This window comes from Hyla sarda, chromosome 6, assembly GCF_029499605.1.
Source record: "Hyla sarda isolate aHylSar1 chromosome 6, aHylSar1.hap1, whole genome shotgun sequence".
Taxonomy (NCBI): Eukaryota; Metazoa; Chordata; class Amphibia; order Anura; family Hylidae; genus Hyla; species Hyla sarda.
Window position 1 is genome coordinate 118758698 of NC_079194.1, and position 20204 is coordinate 118778901.

The 20204-nt window shown below is 44.2% G+C and overlaps 1 protein-coding gene across 2 annotated transcripts in view; it reads right to left on the bottom strand.

Annotated features, from left to right (window-relative positions):
• RAB7A (RAB7A, member RAS oncogene family) overlaps positions 1 to 20204 on the bottom strand; it is a 64065-nt gene that overhangs the window by 4283 nt on the left and 39578 nt on the right. For both annotated transcript variants that reach the window (XM_056524833.1, XM_056524831.1), the window contains exons 2-4: positions 5955 to 6022; positions 3433 to 3559; positions 1168 to 1386 (exon numbers count right to left, since the gene is read on the bottom strand). In XM_056524833.1, coding sequence (XP_056380808.1) covers positions 1168 to 1386; positions 3433 to 3559; positions 5955 to 6007 — 399 coding nt within the window. In that variant the 5' untranslated portion in view covers positions 6008 to 6022. The remainder of the gene's footprint in view (positions 1 to 1167; positions 1387 to 3432; positions 3560 to 5954; positions 6023 to 20204) is intronic.

Genomic DNA, 20204 nt, shown 5'->3' on the forward strand with positions numbered 1-20204 from the left:
AGCCCATAACATTCTATAAAAGCAAAAGATAGGAGGAGCCTAGTATTGGAGGACTGGACAGTCTACAAATGCACCGGATGTATCACAGTGGCTCAGGCAGTTTTATAAATCTAGCAGATCTTTACACAATCTAGTCTAAGTTTATACCATTCGCTGGCTTACCTTATGCACCAAAATTTTGACGCATTGGGTCGCACTATGCTTGACATGGGGCATGACCAGACTACAAGTATCTAAAGTACAAGACTGTGGTGCAATGAATGTACCGCACTATTTTTGCGCAATTTGTAACTTAAAACCGGACCATTTGCATCAGTAAATCTGCAAAAGCTTCTCTTAGTGACAACTGTTGGCAGTCAGAATCTTGTCATTTAAAGGGGTTAAAGCAGTGTTCCCCAAGCAGGGTGCCTCCAGCTGTTGCAAAACTACGACTCCCAGCATTCCCGGACAGCCGTTGGCTGTCCGGGCATGCTGGGAGTTGTAGTTTTGCAACAGCTGGAGGCACCACTGCTGGAGAAACACGGAATTAAAGGGTCATAGGGAGCAGAAGTATGTTATGTTGTTTAAAGTACAGTGAACTGGAAGGCTGCAATACTAAGCAACACTACAATGGAAAGTATGAACAAGCCATCAGCCCATGTAGACACTGACAAGGCTGTAGTGTTCACACTAGAGAAGAGCGAATTTACAGTAAATTCGATTCGTCACGAACTTCTCGGCTCGGCAGTTGATAACTTATCCTGCATAAATTAGTTCAGCTTTCAGGTGCTCCGGTGGGCTGGAAAAGGTGGATACAGTCCTAGGAGACTCTTTCCAAGGACTGTATCCACCTTTTCCAGCCCACGGGAGCACCTGAAAGCTGAACTCATTTATGCAGGAAAAGTCATCAACTGCCGAGCCGAGAAGTTCGCGACGAATCGAATTTACTGTAAATTTGCTCATCTCTAGTTCACACAAGTACTGGGGTCCCTAAAAACAGCTGATCCCAGACCATCTACTAATCTAATATTAAAAGGCCTATCCTATGGCTCTGCAACCTGGTTTCCACGAGCAATAACTTTTTTTTTTTTTAAGAACTCTTCCATGTTTATACATGGAATTTTAGGGAACGTGTAAAGACTTTTTTTTTTCTTTTTAATAGGCTTATAAACCTTAAGAAAAGCTTACTTGTCTGTTTTCAAGGTCTATCTTGTTTCCCAGGACAACAAATGGAAAATTTTCAGGATCACGAGGACTGGCCTGGATAAGGAATTCATCTCTCCAACTGTCCAAAGTTTTAAAGGTGTTAGGAGCAGTAACGTCAAAGACTAGGACGCAGCAGTCAGCTCCTCGATAAAAAGCCACCCCCAGAGACTGGAACCGCTCTTGTCCAGCCGTGTCCCATATCTGAAAGAGAAATACCATTTACTCAGGGTACCCTAAGCTATATAACAATAATAGTAAACTCTTATTTCTTTGAGTTGGCAACAGGTCCTATAATGATAGGTTCACATGCTTAACAAAAAATCCAAAAGCAGGTTACACTCAAAGGGCTCTAGGAAGCGGAGATCTAGGAAGCCTTGAAGGTGTTTGTGCTATACAGCTATTTTATTGCATTTCAGTGGCACAAAACTGCTGATCAAAGCAGATATTCTCTGCTCAGTCACCGTCATGTGACCTGTCATTTCTTTAGGAACAGTTTCCATAGAGACCAGTACAATACTAGATTACAGAACACCAACTGAAGTCACTCTCAGCCAAGAGTATTTTAGGATTTAGCAAAATAAATACTGCTGCTCTTAACCCCTTGAGGCCTGGGCCATTTTTTCATTTTCGCACTTTCGTTTTTTCCTCCTCCCCTTCTAAAAATCGTAACGCTTTCAATTTCCACCTATAGACCCATATGAGGGCTATTTTTTTTTTTTTTGCGCCACCAATTTAACTTTTTTCTTTTTTATACACACAATTTTATAGTCCCCATAGGAGACTATTACATGCAATCTTCAGACTGCATACACTGTTCAATGCAATGCCATAGCATAACAGTGATCAGTTCAGAGAAAATTACGTCACTCTCTAAGTAGGTGAGGGTGCCTAAGTAGGAGTCCTAATCCTTGATACAATATAAGAAGATACTTGGCACACCATAAGTAGAGTTATTTCAGTGCAAATTTACTGCGCAATCCCATAATAAATGTTACGTTTCGGTCCATTTAGGACCTTTCTCAGACCAGATTGCTGCGGGGTTGAAGAGAAGAAACTGTTGAGAGGCTGGCAGCCCAGTTACCGTCATGTGACCTGCAATGCGGCCTGTAGTCGCAAGGAAAGGGAAAAAAATTAATAAATAAAAAGACTTTGATCAGTGTTATCGGTGCTCTGCTGCTCCAGACTGCAGAGCCTGGATGGAGCATCAGAGGACCGATCGGACGGCGAGGAGGCAGGCCCTCCCGTCATCGTCTCAGCTGAACAGGACACCGCGGGTTTTACCGATGTGGTCCCGATCAGCACCGCTAAGTAGCCGGGACGTGTTATGTAACATTTTGGACGCCGCAATCAACTTCGATCGCAGCCACTAAGCGGTTAATGCCAGGCATCACCATGGTCTGGTATTAGCCATGGGTCCCGGCAGTTACTTCGCTATGACCCGCGCTCAGCTCCTGAGCACGCGTCATAGAAGGGGAGTGGGACAAGGGTGTTCTTTGGATAGGAGATAAGTTATATTCCACTAAAGTATTCCTTTAAGCTAATCGGAGTGGCATGTAAAGAACAATGGGGAAGATTCATCAAGACCAGTGCTGAGTAATAAGTGATCAGATTGGTTGCTATGGGCAACTTTTCCTCTACACAGGTTTTGATAAATCTTCCCCTATGGGTGCAACAGACTGGTAAAGAGCATGTCTCATTACCTTTGTGGCATACCCCCTTACAGTGATGTATAATAAACGGATGTCGCATAAACTGCTATCCGGCAGCGCAGACTGCTTCAGCTGCCGCCGGATAGCCGTTTACGGTGCCCCGTAAGCTCCGGTGATGGTCACTCACCTGTCCACGGCACTCCAGGACGTCATCTTCGGGATCCCCTGCATCGCCGTCATCACGTCGCCGCGCACGCCGTCCCGTCATCCAATAGGAGCGGCGTGCGTAGTGACGTAATGGCGGCGATGAGGAACGACAATCCCAGGCAACAGAGACGTTCCGGAGTGGCGGGGACACCACGGGGACATGACGGCAGCGATGGACGGCAACATCCAGGGCAGCGGTGTCGGAGGGGACAGGTAAGTACGTCGTCCTATATTTAACATTGCACGGATACCTCAACATACGATGGTTTCAACAAACGATGGTTCATTTGGAACGGATTACCAGCATATGTTGAGGGACCACTGTACATAAATACAAACATATACATTATTTAAGCTTATCAAATTTTTAACCCAAGTATTTAAGACTTACCTGCATTGTGACCAACCGGTCATCCACCATCACCTCCTTGGTCAGAAAGTCTGCCCCAATCGTGGCCTTGTACTGGTTAGTGAACTTCTTATTGACATACTGATTCATGAGCGAAGTCTTACCAACCCTAAAAATAGTATGTAGAAGATTGTTAACTATACTAGGTTGTTGTGGCTTTTATTAAAATAAAACTGGGCATAAATGTGAGCCATATACTATTGACATGGGGGAAATTGGAACCAGAAAATTTGGGATTTTATTAAACTAAGCGTTTGGTATTGTAACTAAGCCCCATAATGCATAACTGGCCAGTAGTGCTATTTCATCCAAGGAAGCAAACCCCTATATCCAACTGCAGATTAGCCTATTATGGTTCCCCTCAGAATAGCACCATACTTGCACTTAGCATCTGTCCTATACTGGCAAAACCAAGCGTACAATGGTCACATGATTATGCCAGGAATACCACAATTTAGCATAACAAAAGAAAAAACACACCACACCCAAGGCTATAAAACACGAAAACTCAGACTGTTTAAAGGTCCTTTTTAAGTAGTAACATTTCTGTCAGGAGGATCTTTATCCAAAAACAGCCTGAGAAAGTGAAATATCAGAACTGGAAAGCAAGGACATAACCTCAGCTGCTGTGTTACAGACGGTTTCATAGTATGAACAGCACAAGCCTTGATTCCTATAACAATACTGAGGTCTCATACACTGCTCAAAATAATAAAGGGAACACTTAAACAACACAATGTAACTCCAAGTCAATGACACTTCTGTGAAATCACACTGTCCACTCAGGAAGCAACACTGATTGACAATCATTTCACATGCTGTTGTGCAAATGGAACAGACAACAGGTGGAAATTATAGGCAATTAGCAAGACATGCCCCAATAAAGGAGTGGTTCTGCAGGTGGTGAACACAGACCACTTCTCAGTTCCTATGCTTCCTGGCTGATGTTTTGGTCTCTTGAATGCTGGCGGTGCTTTTACTCTAGTAGTAGCATGAGACAGAGTCTACAACCCACACAAGTGGCTTAGGTAGTGCAGCTCATCCAGGATGGCACATCAATGCGAGCTGTGGCAAGAAGGTTTGCTGTGTCAGTCAGCGTAGTGTCCAGAGCCTGGAAGCGCTACCAGGAGACAGGCCAGTACATCAGGAGACATGGAGGAGGCCATAGGAGGGAAACAACCCAGCAGCAGGACCACTACCTCCGCCTTTGTGCAAAGAGGAGCAGGAGGAGCACTGCCAGAGCCCTGCAAAATTACCTCCAGCAGGCCACAAATGTGCATGTGTCCACTCAAACGGTCAGAAAGACTCCATGAGGGTGGTATGAGGGCCCAATGTCCACAGGTGGGGGTTGTGCTTACAGCCCAACACCATGCAGGATGTTTGGCATTTGCCAGAGAACACCAAGATTGGCAAATTCGCCACTGACGCCCTGTGCTATTCACAGATTAAACCAGGTTCACACTGAGCACATGTGACAGAGGCTGGAGACGCCATGGAGAACGTTCTGCTGCCTGCAACATCCTCCAGTATGACCGGTTTGGTGGAGGGTCAGTAATTGTGTGGGGTGGCATTTCTTTGGGGGGCCGCACAGCCCTCCATGTGCTTGCCAGAGGTAGCCTGACTGCCATTAATTACCCAGATGAGATCCTCAGACCCCTTGTGAGACCATATACTGGTGCAGTTTGCCCTGGGTTCGTCCTAATGCAAGACAATGCTAGACCTCATGTGGTTGGAGTGTGTCAGCAGTTCTCGCAAGAGGAAGTCATTGATGCTATGGACTGGCCCGCCTGTTCCCCAGACCTGAACCTGACTGAGCAAATCCAGATCTGGGAGGACATCCCTCAGGAGACCATCCACCACCTCATCAGGAGCATGCCCAGGCATTGTAGGGAGGTCATACGGGCACGTGGAGGCCACACACACTACTGAGCCTCATTTTGACTTGTTTTAAGGACATTACATCAAAGTTGGATCAGCCTGTAGTGTGGTTTTCCACTCTGATTTTGAGTGTGACTCCATATTCAGACCTCCATGGGTTGATAAATTTGATTTCCATTGATAATTTGTGTGTGGTTTTGTTGTCAGCACATTCAACTATGTAAAGACGAAAGTATTTCATATGATTAGTTCATTCATTCAGATCTAGGATGTGTTACCTTAGTGTTCCCTTTATTCTTTTGAGCAGTGTATATTACTGAGGCTCCATATATGAAATCAATGGGTAGCATAATTGGCTTTGTATTTTGCTACCCATTGACTTCAATGAAGTAGGAAAATACGGCATGTATAACCCTACCCTTAGGGCGTATTCACACATACAGTATCCTGCACATATTTGATGCAGGAGTAATAGTGTACAAAGCAGTGCTCCCCAAAACTACAACATCTGAAGGCACACTGGTTGGAAAACATTTTTGACACTTCTCATAAGCAAAACCAAATCTAAAGTGATATTCATAAGAACACACATTACAACACACATATATTGACGCTTGTCTACTCACCCAGAATCTCCCAGGATGATGACCTTCAGGAGCACTTTCTTCCTAGACGCCATCTTTCAAAATAAGAACTGTTTAGGAAGAAAAAAGCGAAGGAAAAACAATCAAGAGTAGAACAAAGACAAGATACTAAGTTACACATGGAAATAGAAAGCACATAGGCCCAGATTTATCAAAGAATGTCTATGGTAGAGCCATTTTCCCGCATTTATTTGGGTGGTGGCTTTGACTAGCGGGCATCTTATTTATCATTAAGGTGCAGCAGGATGATGAATTTGCGCAGTCCTGCTGTGGTGGGAAAAGCTCAACCACATACACTTATTCTAGACGCTTGTGAGGGAGGGAAGTAGACACTTTCCCGGGTCCTGAATTTGGACTGAGTTTCTACTTAATTTCACAGATCTGCCATGACATTTTTACTTGCATCTTAGATGCTACAATCAAATTTGATTGTGGTGTTTAAGGGGTTAAAGCCAGGCATCACCGTGATCGGTGATGTCTGGCATTAGAGATGGGTCCCGGTGGCAGATAGCCGGCAGGACCACCTGGCTATTACCCGCGCTTAGCTCCTGAGTGAATGTCATAGAAAGGGAGTTGGACGCTGTTGTCCACAAGAGGTTAAAGGTTGAATTGCGGCAGGGTAGAAGTGATTCTCACGCCTACTGGTAGGTGGTGTAGCTTTGCGCCTATAAAAGTAGCTTTGCGCACAAAATAGGGACTTGACAAAAGTCGCAAATGATAAATACGTGACCACTGCATGGTCCAAAAGAAAAAGTTCTATGTGTAGGCAAAAAGAGTAAAACTGTCTATATCAAAAGACACATAAAAGTCGCTAAATATGCTGCTTGCGCCTGAACTGCGCCAAAATATAGACAAAAAAAATGCTCTAAAAGCAATGATAAATCTCCCCCATAAAGCATGAACGGTTTTATGCTTCACCACAGTTCCATAGGCCATCAATTTTCTCATGTCTAGACAGACCCCCTAAGGACCCCACCAATGTCATATCACTGCCAGTCAGACACTAATGGCACAGCAACATGATTGATTTCCCCTTTAAATCCTCCACACCAGATTTTGAAAATGTACAGCTTTATGTCATTGATTACAAGACTGAAATGGGAGAGGACAGAATATTCCTGTTTCCAATCAAATGAGGGGGAATAGTGTGAAGATCTTGTGAGGGGCAGTGACCCGTCCTCTGATGTAAGGGAGTACTGGGCGGCATGTGACAGGGGAAGTGCCACGAGGTAGAGTTTGAGGAAGCAGGCAAACTAGCGAATATAGTAGAAGCCGCAACACGCCACAGCAGCACAAAGTATTTCAGGAAGCAAATGCCGATCCTGTAGGAAGTGTGCCAAGGCAAGGTCCTAATGTGAAGAGGGGGAATAGTCACACGTGTACAGTGAGACATCTAAGAAGAATGTTCTGGAGCAGCACAGAGTATTTTAGGAGAAGTGTGGAGAGTTGTCCAATCGTGTGATTGACACATCAGAAGGGACAAAAACACATTTAAACTGTAGATCATTGTTTCCCAAGCAGGGTGCCTCCAGCTGTTGCAAAACTACAACTCCCAGCATGCCCGGACAGCCAACGGCTGTCCTGGCATGCTGGGAGTTGTAGTTTTGCAACAGCTGGAGGCACCCTGCTTGGGAAACACTGCTGTAGATCAAGAGAGGACAGATGCAGGTAACAATATGTGAGATCACATATCTTTCCCTATAACTGAGGAGTAGAACTGCTTATGTTACTAGGTGACTATGGGAGCAGGAATTTGGGTAGGTGCTGGGTGCACACATCACTGCAGAAGAACATACAGCACAGTCATTATATATAGTGTCTTATTTGTCTATCTTGCAGAAGTGGTCCAGTAAGAGTAATGGTGCTGGTTGCTTTCAGTGATTGGTAGTTATCGGTATCGTATCTAACCTTGCCGATAATGTGTTCAGCGCATGCGCCCACAATACATTGTCCGATACCTGCTGCTATGCGGCTCCGCTGTCCCGTTCTCCCGATCGCATCATGGCGTCCTATGGAGCAGCATGTGACACACACGTCACTCCTCCTCCCCCGCGCCCAGCGTAACGCTACGGAGGAAGCAGAGTAACATGTATGTCACATGCTCCTCCATAGGACGCCATGATGCGGACGGAAGAACGGGACAGCAGAGCGGCAACACCCGAGGACAGCCGCAGTTGAGCTGTCAGCAAGAGGAGAAGAGGGGGGGGGGGGGAATATCGGTATAAGTTATCGGGTATCGGACTGAAAGTTCACAGCTTATTGGTAGAGATGAGCGAACTTACAGTAAATTCGATTAGTCACAAACTTCTCGGCTCAGCAGTTGATGCCTTTTCCTGCATAAATTAGTTCAGTTTTCAGGTGCTCCGGTAGGTTGGAAAAGGTGGATACAGTCCTAGGAGACCCTCTCCTAGGACAGTATCCACCTTTTCCAGCCCACCGGAGCACCTGAAAGCTGAACTAATTTATGCAGGCAAAGTCATCAACTGCCGAGCCGAGAAGTTCGTGAAGAATCGAATTTACTGTAAGTTCGCTCATCTCTAGTTATTGGCTCTAAAAAATAAAAATCAATATTGGTCGATACCTAGTAGAATCCCCATAATTCCAAAAGTACTTTCACCCCTTAAGGATGCAGGGCGTACAGGTACGCAGGTACGCCTTGAGTCCTTAAGGTCTCGGGAACAGGGGAAGGTACGCCTCCGTTCTCGGAGTCCTTAAGGGCTCAGGGTGTACCTGTACGGCTTGATCCCACTAACGGGGGTTTAAACCGTTCTCACGACCCATTGCTATGGGCAGCCAGGACCCACGGCTAATGCCGGGCACCACCGATCGGGCCGATGCCAGGCATTAACCCTTTAGACACCATGATCAAAGTTGATCGTGGCATCTAAACTGAAAGTAAAACTATCCCGGTGCAGTGCCGTAGAATGTGTTTTGCCATAGAATGTGATAGGGTGACTCAGCACTTTTTAGTGCTTGAGCATCACAGCCCCATCACATTTAATTGGCTGACACTCGCACGCCCGCCCCCTACCATTGGTTACTGCAGGGGCTGGCGGTTTGCGGTGTCACATGACATATATATACATCCCCAAACAGGGTTCGATGCAGTGCGACTTTGGCTTCCAAAGCAAGTAGAAGAGCCAAAGCTTCATGGGGGATTGCGCTTGCGGTGGACAAGATGACAGGGGGAGAATGGAGCATGTCTCCTCCCGCTGTCAGACATGTGCCTGTGGGGGGTAATCAGTGTGTCAGCGCAGCAGCTGACAGTTAACCTATTCCCCTGCCATGGGGACCATGCGCCCGCAGGGGGAATCATGATAGCGTTGCGGCTGACATGTAACACATTCCCGAGCGATGGGGACACAGTGCCCGCGGGGGGAATCAGTGTATCAGCGCTGCGGCTGTCAGTAAACCCATTCCCCGCCATGGGGACTGCACCTGCAGCTCAGCAGAGCTGATCGGGTCTATCGCGACAGAATCGCCAAATGTAAACGCGTTATGATTTTTAGAATATGAGGAGGAGGAGTGCACAAACAAAGATAGTTTTGAGTCCTTAAGGAGAAAATGGGTATTATGAGTCCTTAAGGTGTTAAAGGGGTATTCCAGGAATTATTTTTATTTGACTTTGCTACAGGGGCTGTAAAGTTAGTGTAGTTCATAATATAGTGTCTGTACCTCTGTGTGACGGTTTTCTCGTAATTCTTATGTGATTTTCACTCCAATATTTATTTTTACCAGCATACAAAATGACTGTTGTCTCAGATTTTTCCCAGCTTGCAATGTGGCCGAGACCTGACTCACTAGTCAGCTGATGACAGGGAGCCTGTCTGCTTCAATGGGTGGAGCGATCGCTTGGTGGGAGAGAGATCAATCTGCAACTAATGCAACAGCTGTAGGCACCCTGATTGAAAACCAAAAGGTCTTTTGATGGATGCAGCTCATTTATGTTTCAATGGGTGGGATGGCTGATGTGTGGGAGGGAGGAAAATGGAATTATGGGATTTGTAGTCAAAAAAAGAAAACTCCAACAGGAAATACCAGTTCACAAAAAGCTAGCCACAGTGTTATGGTGATCTCACAACATAGCCATTTAGCCCCAAGACAAGCGCAGATCCTTCCTAAGCATGTCCATTACTGCCTGCCAGGTACGTACTAAAATCACCTTATGCTGGAGAACCCCTTTAACCACACATTTAGGCTACAAACAGTACAGCAGCTCCAATGATACAAGCGAAAAATGTGCTTATTTTGACTGAGTTTGAAGAAAATTTTTAACCAGCCTGGCTGCTGATCAAGTGCTCGCCTGAATTGAACAATGGCCCTCATGCCTCACATATGCAACCACAGTGTATGGGAAGGGAACTAAAGGATAGTGTCTTGAGAAATAATGAAGAAATAATTAAGGTTCAAAGCATTCAGGGCTCAGAGGCACTTGAAGGTAAAATGCTTTTATCTGTCGTCACACCTGTGCTAGAGGTCAGGCCTGGTATGTTAGAAGAGCACTTTACAGAAAAGGGCAAGAAACAAAACACTTACAGCAGCAGCCAGCTATGGAAGGATTAAGCAGGTCCACTGAAGTGTATGCATGCACCTTGGAGGTACCCTAGGTGCAAAGTAGAAAGGAGTACCTCAACTTTTATTTAAAAGGGTACTCCAGTGGAAAACTTTTTTTAAATCAACTGGTGCCAGAAAGTTTAACAGATTTGTAAATTACTGAAATGGTAAAAAATCTTTACCATTTCAGTACTTTTAAGCAGCTGTATGCTACAGAGGAAATTCTTTTCTTTTTGAATTTATTTTCTGTCTTACCACATTGCTCTCTGCTGACACCTGTATCAGGAACTGTCCAAAGCAGGATAGGTTTGCTATGGGGATTTTCTCCTGCTCTGGACAATTCCTGACATGGACAGAGGTGTCAGCAGAGAGCACTGTGGACAAGAAACACTGACTTACCTGTATCTGTAAATGGCCTCATTAGACTTTTGTATGTAGGATTCTCAGAATCAGACCAAGTAAACAATTTTCCCTTGGCCACCGAGAGAGCACGATGTCTGAGGAACTGTGACTAAGGACATGGATGTGGAAATGGCAAGGACTGCTTGTGTAAGCATGAACATGCAACTCCTAAGGTTACAATTGGTAGTCAGCCAGCAAGCCAATATGGATCTCCTCACAGCAGCCTGATGTTAACTGGGAGGGGAGTAAGAGTACCAAGGTGCAATACAATGGACCGGAGGGGTCTAGAAGAAGATCTTCACCCTCAAAAGGGGAACTTCAGTGTAGAACTTTGTTAAATGATCATCTCCAGGCTGCCAGCATATAAAACCCATCTGAAGGTACCTGCTGCTGCTCCAGAAGTGCCTTGACATCAGAATGCCAGTCCTCTAGTGCCGTCTTCTCCTGGGTTGCCCGTGGCTGACATGTCACACTGCTGATCAGCTAATTGTCGCCCTCAGCAATGTCCCACCTCGGCCAGCGATAGGCTGAGCGGCAGTGTGGCGTGTTGAGTCCCAGGAACAAGAACCGTGCGAGGGCTCAATACGTCACACAGCCTATCACTGGCCGAGGCAGGACATCCCTGCGGCAGGCAATAAGCAATACGTCGACCACCAGTGACCAGGAAGACGACTGCAGAGGACTAGCACTGCGACATTTGGTACCACAGGAGCAGCAGCAGGTAAGTTTAGGTTGTTTTATATGTCGGCAGCCCGAGGATGATGGTTCAAAGAAGTTCCACACTCGAGCACCACTAAGTTTTATATATATATTTTTTTATGACCATTTGGTTTTTCAGAAACAGCGATACTCAAGTGCCTTTCAGACATTATCTTCATTGTGAGAAAGAAATGGAAGTCCAGCACGGTATAATCAAAGCAGATCGTGCGGTTTATTATAACAAGCACGCAGTACACGATAAATGCACGATGGTGACGCATTTTGGCCGGTGACACAGGCTGGAACGCGTCCCCATCATTCATCTACCGTGTACTGCGTGCTTGTTATAATAAACCGCACGACCTGCTTTGATTATACCATGCTGGACTTCCATTTCTTGCTCACATCTTGCCTCCGGTGAGGTCCGCAGGTGAGCTGACTATCACATATTCTCGATTATCTTTATTGTATTACACTTAATTGCAGTGGAGCAATGGCCCAATATTCTAGCATCATCCCACCAACTATGGGTGTCTGGTGTGAAGCATCAGCGAATATTCTAATAGACCACTCTGCAAGACATTACAGACTCCAGCAGAAGTACTTCTACAGCAGCCTGGACACATCATGGTTTCACACAAAACTATTTCTGTGTAGATCATGTACCCGATAGTGACAATCTGCAGATTTTCCATGTGCAAGTCTATAGAGAATATCTGCAGAATTTCTGTTCTGTGTGGATGTAGCCTTAGAGCCAAGAACACTGTTGACCGCTGCCAACAGAGTTCGCCACAGAGGAGGCAAACAAAACCTCAGATGGCCTTTACAATAATAATAATAATAATAATAATATAGATCAAGTCATTCCACACAAACCGATGGCTGGCAAATCCTGTAAACCGCAGAACAGAAAGGCATGGATGCCACAGGTATGTGGAATTCCTATGGCCCGATGCCGGGACAAGCCGTTCCGGGCACCGGGCAGGTGAATTTTTCCGGCCCTTAGCCCTGCTTCAGGCAAGCAGGGCTGGACCTGAGAAGCAAGGCGGCGCTCAGCAGTCTGTATGGAGCGGGCTCTGGACTCATGCCCGCACCATACTCTACAGCCCCCGGTTGTTTTCAGTAGCTGGAGGCCGCCTCTAATAGCCAGCATGCGGCGATCACCGCGGCTGGCTATTAAAGGGGTATTCCAGGAAAAATATTTTTTTATATCAACTGACTCCAGAAAGTTAAACAGATTTGTAAATTACTTCTATTAAGAACTCTTAATCCTTCCAATAAATATCAGCTGCTGAAGTTGTTCTTTTCTGTCTGACCATGGTGCTCTCTGTTGACATCTCTGCTTGTCTCTTGAACTGCACAGAGTAGAAGAGATTTGCTATGGGAATTTGTTTCTACTCTGGACAGAGCACTTCGAAAAGAACAACTCAACTTCAGCAGCTCATAAGTACTGAAAGGATTAAGATTTTTTAATAGAAGTAATTTACAAATCTGTTTAACTTTCTGGAGCCAGCCATACATACACACACACACACACACACACACACACACACACACACACACACACACACACACACATATATATATATATATATATATATATATACACACACACATTTTTTTTCTTTTATTAAGGACAAAAAAAATAGCAATTTTTATAATATCCCAGAAAAAAAGTAGAAAAGCGATTAAAAAAAAGTCAGATCAATACCAAAATTGTACAGATACAAAAAACTGATTATGGAGCAAATAACAAGCCCTCATACAGCCTGGTATGTGGAAAAAAAATGGCAATTAAAAGAATTCTTTTTTTTTTTAATTAGTAAAACATGACGGAAACTAGGGCTGGGCCAAATGTGTGTATCACTGTATTTTTGTAACTTTTGGTGGTCCCATGGTATATAACGGTATTTCCACCTCAATTGTGGTGGGGGCAGAACAGCGCTGGCGGGTAACATATGATTAGTTCCCCCGATGTGGGGACAGCGCAGCGCTGGGCTGATAATTCATTCCCGAGGGGGAGGGGCACAACCGGTATTGCGGTATGGGTTAAAATTAATATCGTGCAGCACAAAAATTTTGTTATTCGGTATGAACCGGTATACCGCCGAGCCCTAACGGAAACTATACAAATCTGGTATCGCTGTAATCAGGCGGCCTAAAGTATCAAAACAACATGTTACCTCAACCACAAGGTAAATGGCGCAGAAAAGTAAACGACCAAATTTGCTAAATTATCTTTTACTATTTCAATTTCACTTCACCAATTATATATATCAAATTTTTTTTGGTTTGGAGAATGTGTTACTGAAAAATTTAAAAGGTATCATCATTATAGTAGGTAGTTATAGCTATTATAGGGCGAGGATGAAAAAATGAGTAAAAGCAAAAATTGGTCCGGACAAGTGGATCGTCATGAGGGACAAGTAGATTTTGCTCCGTTTTAGTCCCGTGGACAAGTCGTTTTTTTTTTTTATTACATTTCCACACCCCTGTGCCACTATGCGGAATTCATCCCAACACTTTCTGTAGAAATGAAGCTATGTGGTTCAGGGTGGACGCTAGTAACATCACTGTATGGAATCAATGGCTCCTACCAGAGGAGGAGTAATACAGCACTTGTGAAACTACAACACCTAGCATACCCTAATACGTAACCAATGAGAATATCAGCAGCTGCACTTAACCTGCATATTGACTTTAGGATTGGGGCTCTTTAATAAGTATTGCAAAACCCAGCAACTACAGAAACGTCATTCCAGTCTTGAAATAGAGCGCTCGATCAGACTTCTTGGAAGTAGTATGAGGAGAGTTGAGTATTGGGCAAGAGTAAGAAAACAAGATACTTCTAATGGACTTGTTCACAGCAGGTTCTGCACTTCTGTAACACTGTGGCCCAGATTTATCAATCTCAGACAAAAACTGGAGTGATCTGCCCATAGCAGCTAATTCAAGCCTTCACTTTACTGGAGCCGAGCTGGGATTGGCCAAATCACTCCAGGTTTCTCCCTGACAGACTGATGAATCTGGGCATTGTGTGTTTTAACATATACTGTTTTTGGTCTTGTTCCTCTCATTACAAGTTATGTGATTCTTTCATCATTCAAGGATTTCTATTAAAGAATGTGAAAAAGAAAAAAGAAAAATAAACCACCGCACCAAACAAAAAATGCCACACACAAACATGCCTTCATTACACAGGGAATAATAAGAGACCTGATTATTTTTACCTAGCCAAGGTGCCAGGCAGTCAATAGAGAAGTACTGCATTACAAATGTGAGGATAGTACCCAAGTTATTAGGCAAGTCCTTGTTGTCAAACCTCTAAAAAGATAAGTCACATTGAGTCATGAGGGGATCTCACGGATTGCAAAAGCTGCCAGTATTCTATCAATCCGCAAGGTACACGGATGGACACAAACCAAGTCCCTGGAATAGAGATAGCCAATAAGGCTGCATGAAATCTCAAGCGACTAGGCTACCATAAAACTAACAAAAACAAGATATCAAATGCAGGTAAAACAACAGGATTATGAAGCAGCTCTGAGCTATGCAATCACCTGCACATCCCGACAATACAATAAGACAGAGGAATGCGAGCACAGACAGCATAAGGTCCAACCCAACTGAGTCACTGCTCAATCTCAAATAGCACGTGCTGCTGACTAAAAGAATGATCAGAATGAGGGAAAAAGTGAACTTTACTCCTTAAAGGAGTAGTACTCTTGGCTTGACTATTAGTCCTCCATTGTGGCTGGGCTGAAATAAAATAAACTTTCACTCACCTTCCTGCGTTCCCCCGGAGCACTGCTACAGCTGATCGGTCTTCTTGTCCAGTCTTCTGCCTTGTTCCTATGCACGGATCGTCACACGGCTCTCAGCCTATCGCCGGCCGCAGTGATGTCCCGCCTTGGCCGGTGATATGCTGAGCGCTGTGTGACAATCCGTGCACAGGAAGATGGGACCGGAGGACCGATCAGCTGTAGCAGTGCTCCAGGGGAACGCAGGAAGGTGAGTGAAAGTTTATTTTCATTTTTTTTTTTATTTCAGCCCGGGCACAACGGAGGACTAATAGTCGGCACCAGAGTACTACTTTAAGAAGAGGGAGCACCGGGGGAGTGAAAACCGGGCCCTCCCATATCTCAGCCAGACACGGCCCCCTTCTCATTCCTTTGAATGAGCCAACTGACCAAAGTCAAACAGTGACTCCGGTCGGCTCATTTTTGCCCCGTCTCCGGTTTTCTGGCCGGACTGAAAACCACAGCAATCCCCCAATTTTCTCCCCACCATACCCCCCCCCTCCTTTTCTCCCAATTTCACCTCATCTGTCAACAAGTACAGCACTGTCTGTCTTTCTAGCCTTCCGATGATATATTTCACTATTTCACTATAGGTACCCGAGTCATCCAAGGATCTAGGCCTGCATGCTGCCCTACTAAATCTGCATCTTTTCAATCGTTTTTTGCTCTGTCATTCATGTACTGTATCTGCTTTTTCTGTTAAAAATGTTAAATATAAAAAAAAAAAAAAAACACTTTTAGACTCAGGCTGCTTTCACACTATGAAGTTCTTCCGTTTTTCCGAGTAGTTATAATGTACTGTTATGAAAACCCTTAAAAACGGCTGTTACAAATCCCATTAAAGTCAATGGGATTTTTACATTATCCGTTTTAGCCCGTCATAAATAATGAACGTTATTTTGTGACGGGAGTACAGTTTTTTCTCCCGTCACAAATAACGGGCTATGACGGGTGAAAACGGATAATGTAAAAATCCCATAGACTAATGGGATTTTTTAATGGGTGTTTTTAAGGGTTTTCATAATGGAACATTATAACAGCTCTTTAAAAGGGAAGAACTTTATAGTGTGAAAGCAGCCTTAGTAACCATAGCTTTTTCTACGCCAGCAAACTATAGGCCTTCTGAAATAGTTTTCAGGGTTGGGTCACACGTGCCGTATTTTGCTGCTACATATTTTGCTACCATTGAAGTCAATAGGTAGCAAAATCAGCTGCAGAAAATAGGCAGCAAAATACGGCACAAGTGAACCCACCCTTAATGCAATCTGTCAGCTGCAATTCATGTCCCAAACTGCTTCGATTGTTAGATACCTGTTAGGACAAGGAGACAATACCTCAAAGAGCATTATGTGCAAACTGTAATTTTGATGATAAAAGCCATCATGTCAAGCAAAATGCCAGGCAGTCTCCTCCAAAGACCAAGTTATTGTGCATTGACCATACAGAAATAGTTATACTTTTTTTTACAAAGGATCAGAAAACCCCCCTGAACTAATGGACACAGGTGGAGTCCACTGACCACCAACCTAACACCGCTAGGTTGGGAATATCTGCCAATGGAAGGGCCCTAGAAATGGCTCAACAGTAGCAGAGAACCTCACAAAAAGCTTAGGGGTTATCCCCTTTTCAAAACTGCGGGTGCAGCTTCATGTAACGTAAATAGGAATTAAACACCCAGATCTTGAAGCAGAAGAACCATAATGCATATGATCGTCTGCCATGAAGCAGTGCTGGCAGGACTACTTCCTCGTGATGTGGGCGACTTCTGCAGGCACTAAGATAAAGCTGTGTTGGTTGCCAAGTATTTATATTCGGGACCACCTGAAAAAGACTGCAGTGAAGGGGGTGTTAAGCACATGGCGCTTGGTTTTAATAAACAGAGGGACTGTGCCCAGTATCCTTACTATATACATAGGCACCGAATACAATCCACAGCTCGTATGAGCAAATATGACAGGAACTGCAAAAAGACTCGGAGCAGGTTCTTCACAGACACGAACACAAATACTTTCTCCATTATTCACGTTTCTTTCGCATAAATTACTTTTTCATCAATCTCCCTCAAGGAATGCAGCTCATTCAGATCTATTTATATCTGCAGACCATTCTATGGCTGAACTGCTCAATGTTTAAAAGGGAGTCTGGCCACAGATTCATGCTGCCCAAACGACAGCAACATGAAACCTAGGACAGGCGGCCTCATCAAACACTGTAGTAGCTCACAGGCGGCCTCTGAAACACTGTAGTAGCTCACAGGCGGCCTCTGAAACACTGTAGTAGCTCACAACCAACCCGGCAATGAATGTATGTGTGATAGACTGCCACACATACACTTGGCTGTGCTATACACAAACGCATTCATGTAATAAAAGCCATTCCACGCACCTGGTATTCCTGACTGACCACATCAGTATTTCCCCAACCATGGTGCCTCCAGCTGTTGCAAAACTACAACTCCCAGCATGCCCGGACAGCCAACGGCTGTCCAGGCATTCTGGGAGTTGTAGCTTTGCAACAGCTGGAGGCACTCTGGTTGGGGAAATACAGGACCACATGCTTGTGACACCAATGGTCCTGCAGTGGTCTAGGACCTTAACCTGCTGGGTTCACACCACGTTTTTGCAATACAGTTCCCGGATCAGGTTTTTGATAAAAAACTGATTCCTCAAAACCTGAGTAAACTGTATCAAAATGTGTAGAAATTTTTATCCATATATGGTTTGAAAAATGTCCAGTTGCATCCGTACTTTTCATTCCATTATAAATAAAGTTTCACTTGTTTGATTGAAATTCCAAGAAAACAAACAAACTGTGCAAAGTCAAAAACTGTATGGTGAAAACCATTTGGAACCGTACGCACATGCGGTTCTGTACGATTCCTATTGACTCCCTTTTTATTTTTTTTAACATATGTTTCAATATGGTTTTTCACCCAGACCAAAAACCATGGTAGGCTGGGTACAGGGAAAAAAAAAAAAAAATTAAATAAAATTTTAAAAACCGTACAGGATGCAAAACTGACAACCTGATGCGTCTTTTGGGATACGGTTTTCAGTGGCGAGTCAATGCATACGGTTTTCAATAAGGTTCCTGTATGGTTTTCAAGTTGAAAACGTATACGGGAGCTGTACAAGTTGAAAACGTATACGGGCATTGCAAAAACGTGGTGTGAACCCAGCCTAAGCTATGTTTGGGAAGGAAGATGTACACATGGAAGCTTTCCCCCCCCTTCTCGGAACATATAGATCAGTGCCAGGCAGGAGGGAGTAGTGAAATGCAGTTTTCAGTGATCGGGCAGTGCTTAAATACCCTGACTGTTGAATGTAAGATCTACCGTAGGCACTTTTCGGCAAAAATGTGCGCGTTCTAGTCTGAAAAATATATGTGTTTCTGCAATAGAAGACATTGAAATGTACGGTAGATATGCCAGAAAATGTTTGAATATACTTATTTATAAATTGCAGTTTTACTGACTATACAATTTGCATTGTAGGTGATTCTTAAGGCTTTTTTTTTTTTTTACACTACCACCGAGACTCGTCAGCGATACTTCCATTGTGAAATGATGCGAGTTTAGCGGGAGAACAATGACTTCACATCTGGTATTTTTCTCCGCTAAACTTCTCCAAAATACCGGACACCCGATGGACGCTGTACAAAGAACTTAAGGGAATGGAGCATAGGGGCAGTGTGAACCTAACCTATCTTTATGGAGGAGGCATCAAATATGAATTTAAATTCTTTAAAAATCGAAATATTTTTTTCTGAAATATTTAATGTCTTGTTGGTGGACTTGACCACTGATAAGGTATAACTTGCAACTTGTGTAAATCTGCAAAATAAAGTGATGGGTATGAATTTTAAAAGGTGTTATTCAGGGTTTTATAAAAAAAATTAAAAATAAATAAATAAATAAAAAAAAATGTACCCATACTTACTTGGCCCCGGTCCCCTAATCTTGTTTTCTTCCAGCTTCCGAGGAAAGCACTGATTGCAGAACCCACCCGATTAGAAAATCACTACCCACAGTGTCCAGTCTTGGCCAGTAAGTGGCTAAGCTGGAAGGTCCTGCCACAAGCACTTATCTCAGAGGGAAGAAAGACGACTGAAGGATTGGACCAAGCCAAACCACAGCTGCAGGGAAGGAGGCAAGGCAAGAATGCTAAACCCCCCCCCCCCCCCCAACGCGCTTTTCCTCTGCCACAGACCATAGTTTTATAAGACACTGAATAATCCCAAACTCTGTTACACAATAGCGAAAACATTTATGAACTTTTTTCCTAACTACTTTTATTATGCTTCAAGCTGCAGATTTTCCAGTGTCCATGAGCCCCAACACTTGTATCAAGGCTAGACAACCATCAGTTTCCAGGATTTTACATTATATCAGCACTGATCCATTGTAGCCCACAATGCTAAGAGTAGCGTCAAGGTAACACATACTGCTAAGAGTACTGTCTATATTGGGGTTGGGAAGCCACTTATCACAATTAAGAGATCCTGAGAAGGCTGCAGGACAAGTGGTATTTCCAACTCCAGCCCCAACCTCAAGACATGGATGAAGTTAAAAACTGTAGTGGCGCTAGGAAGTCATTGGCTTCATACCCACCATGGCCTCCATCACGTGTCCTATGTCTCCTTAAAACACAGCAGTGCTGTGCATGTTGTAATGTAATGAATAGAGGATAGGTTCAGTATGATGACTCAGGGAACATCTACTTTGTTTTGTGCGAGCAGATGCTGAAGGTCACGTGAATAAATGTACAACACAAATAGA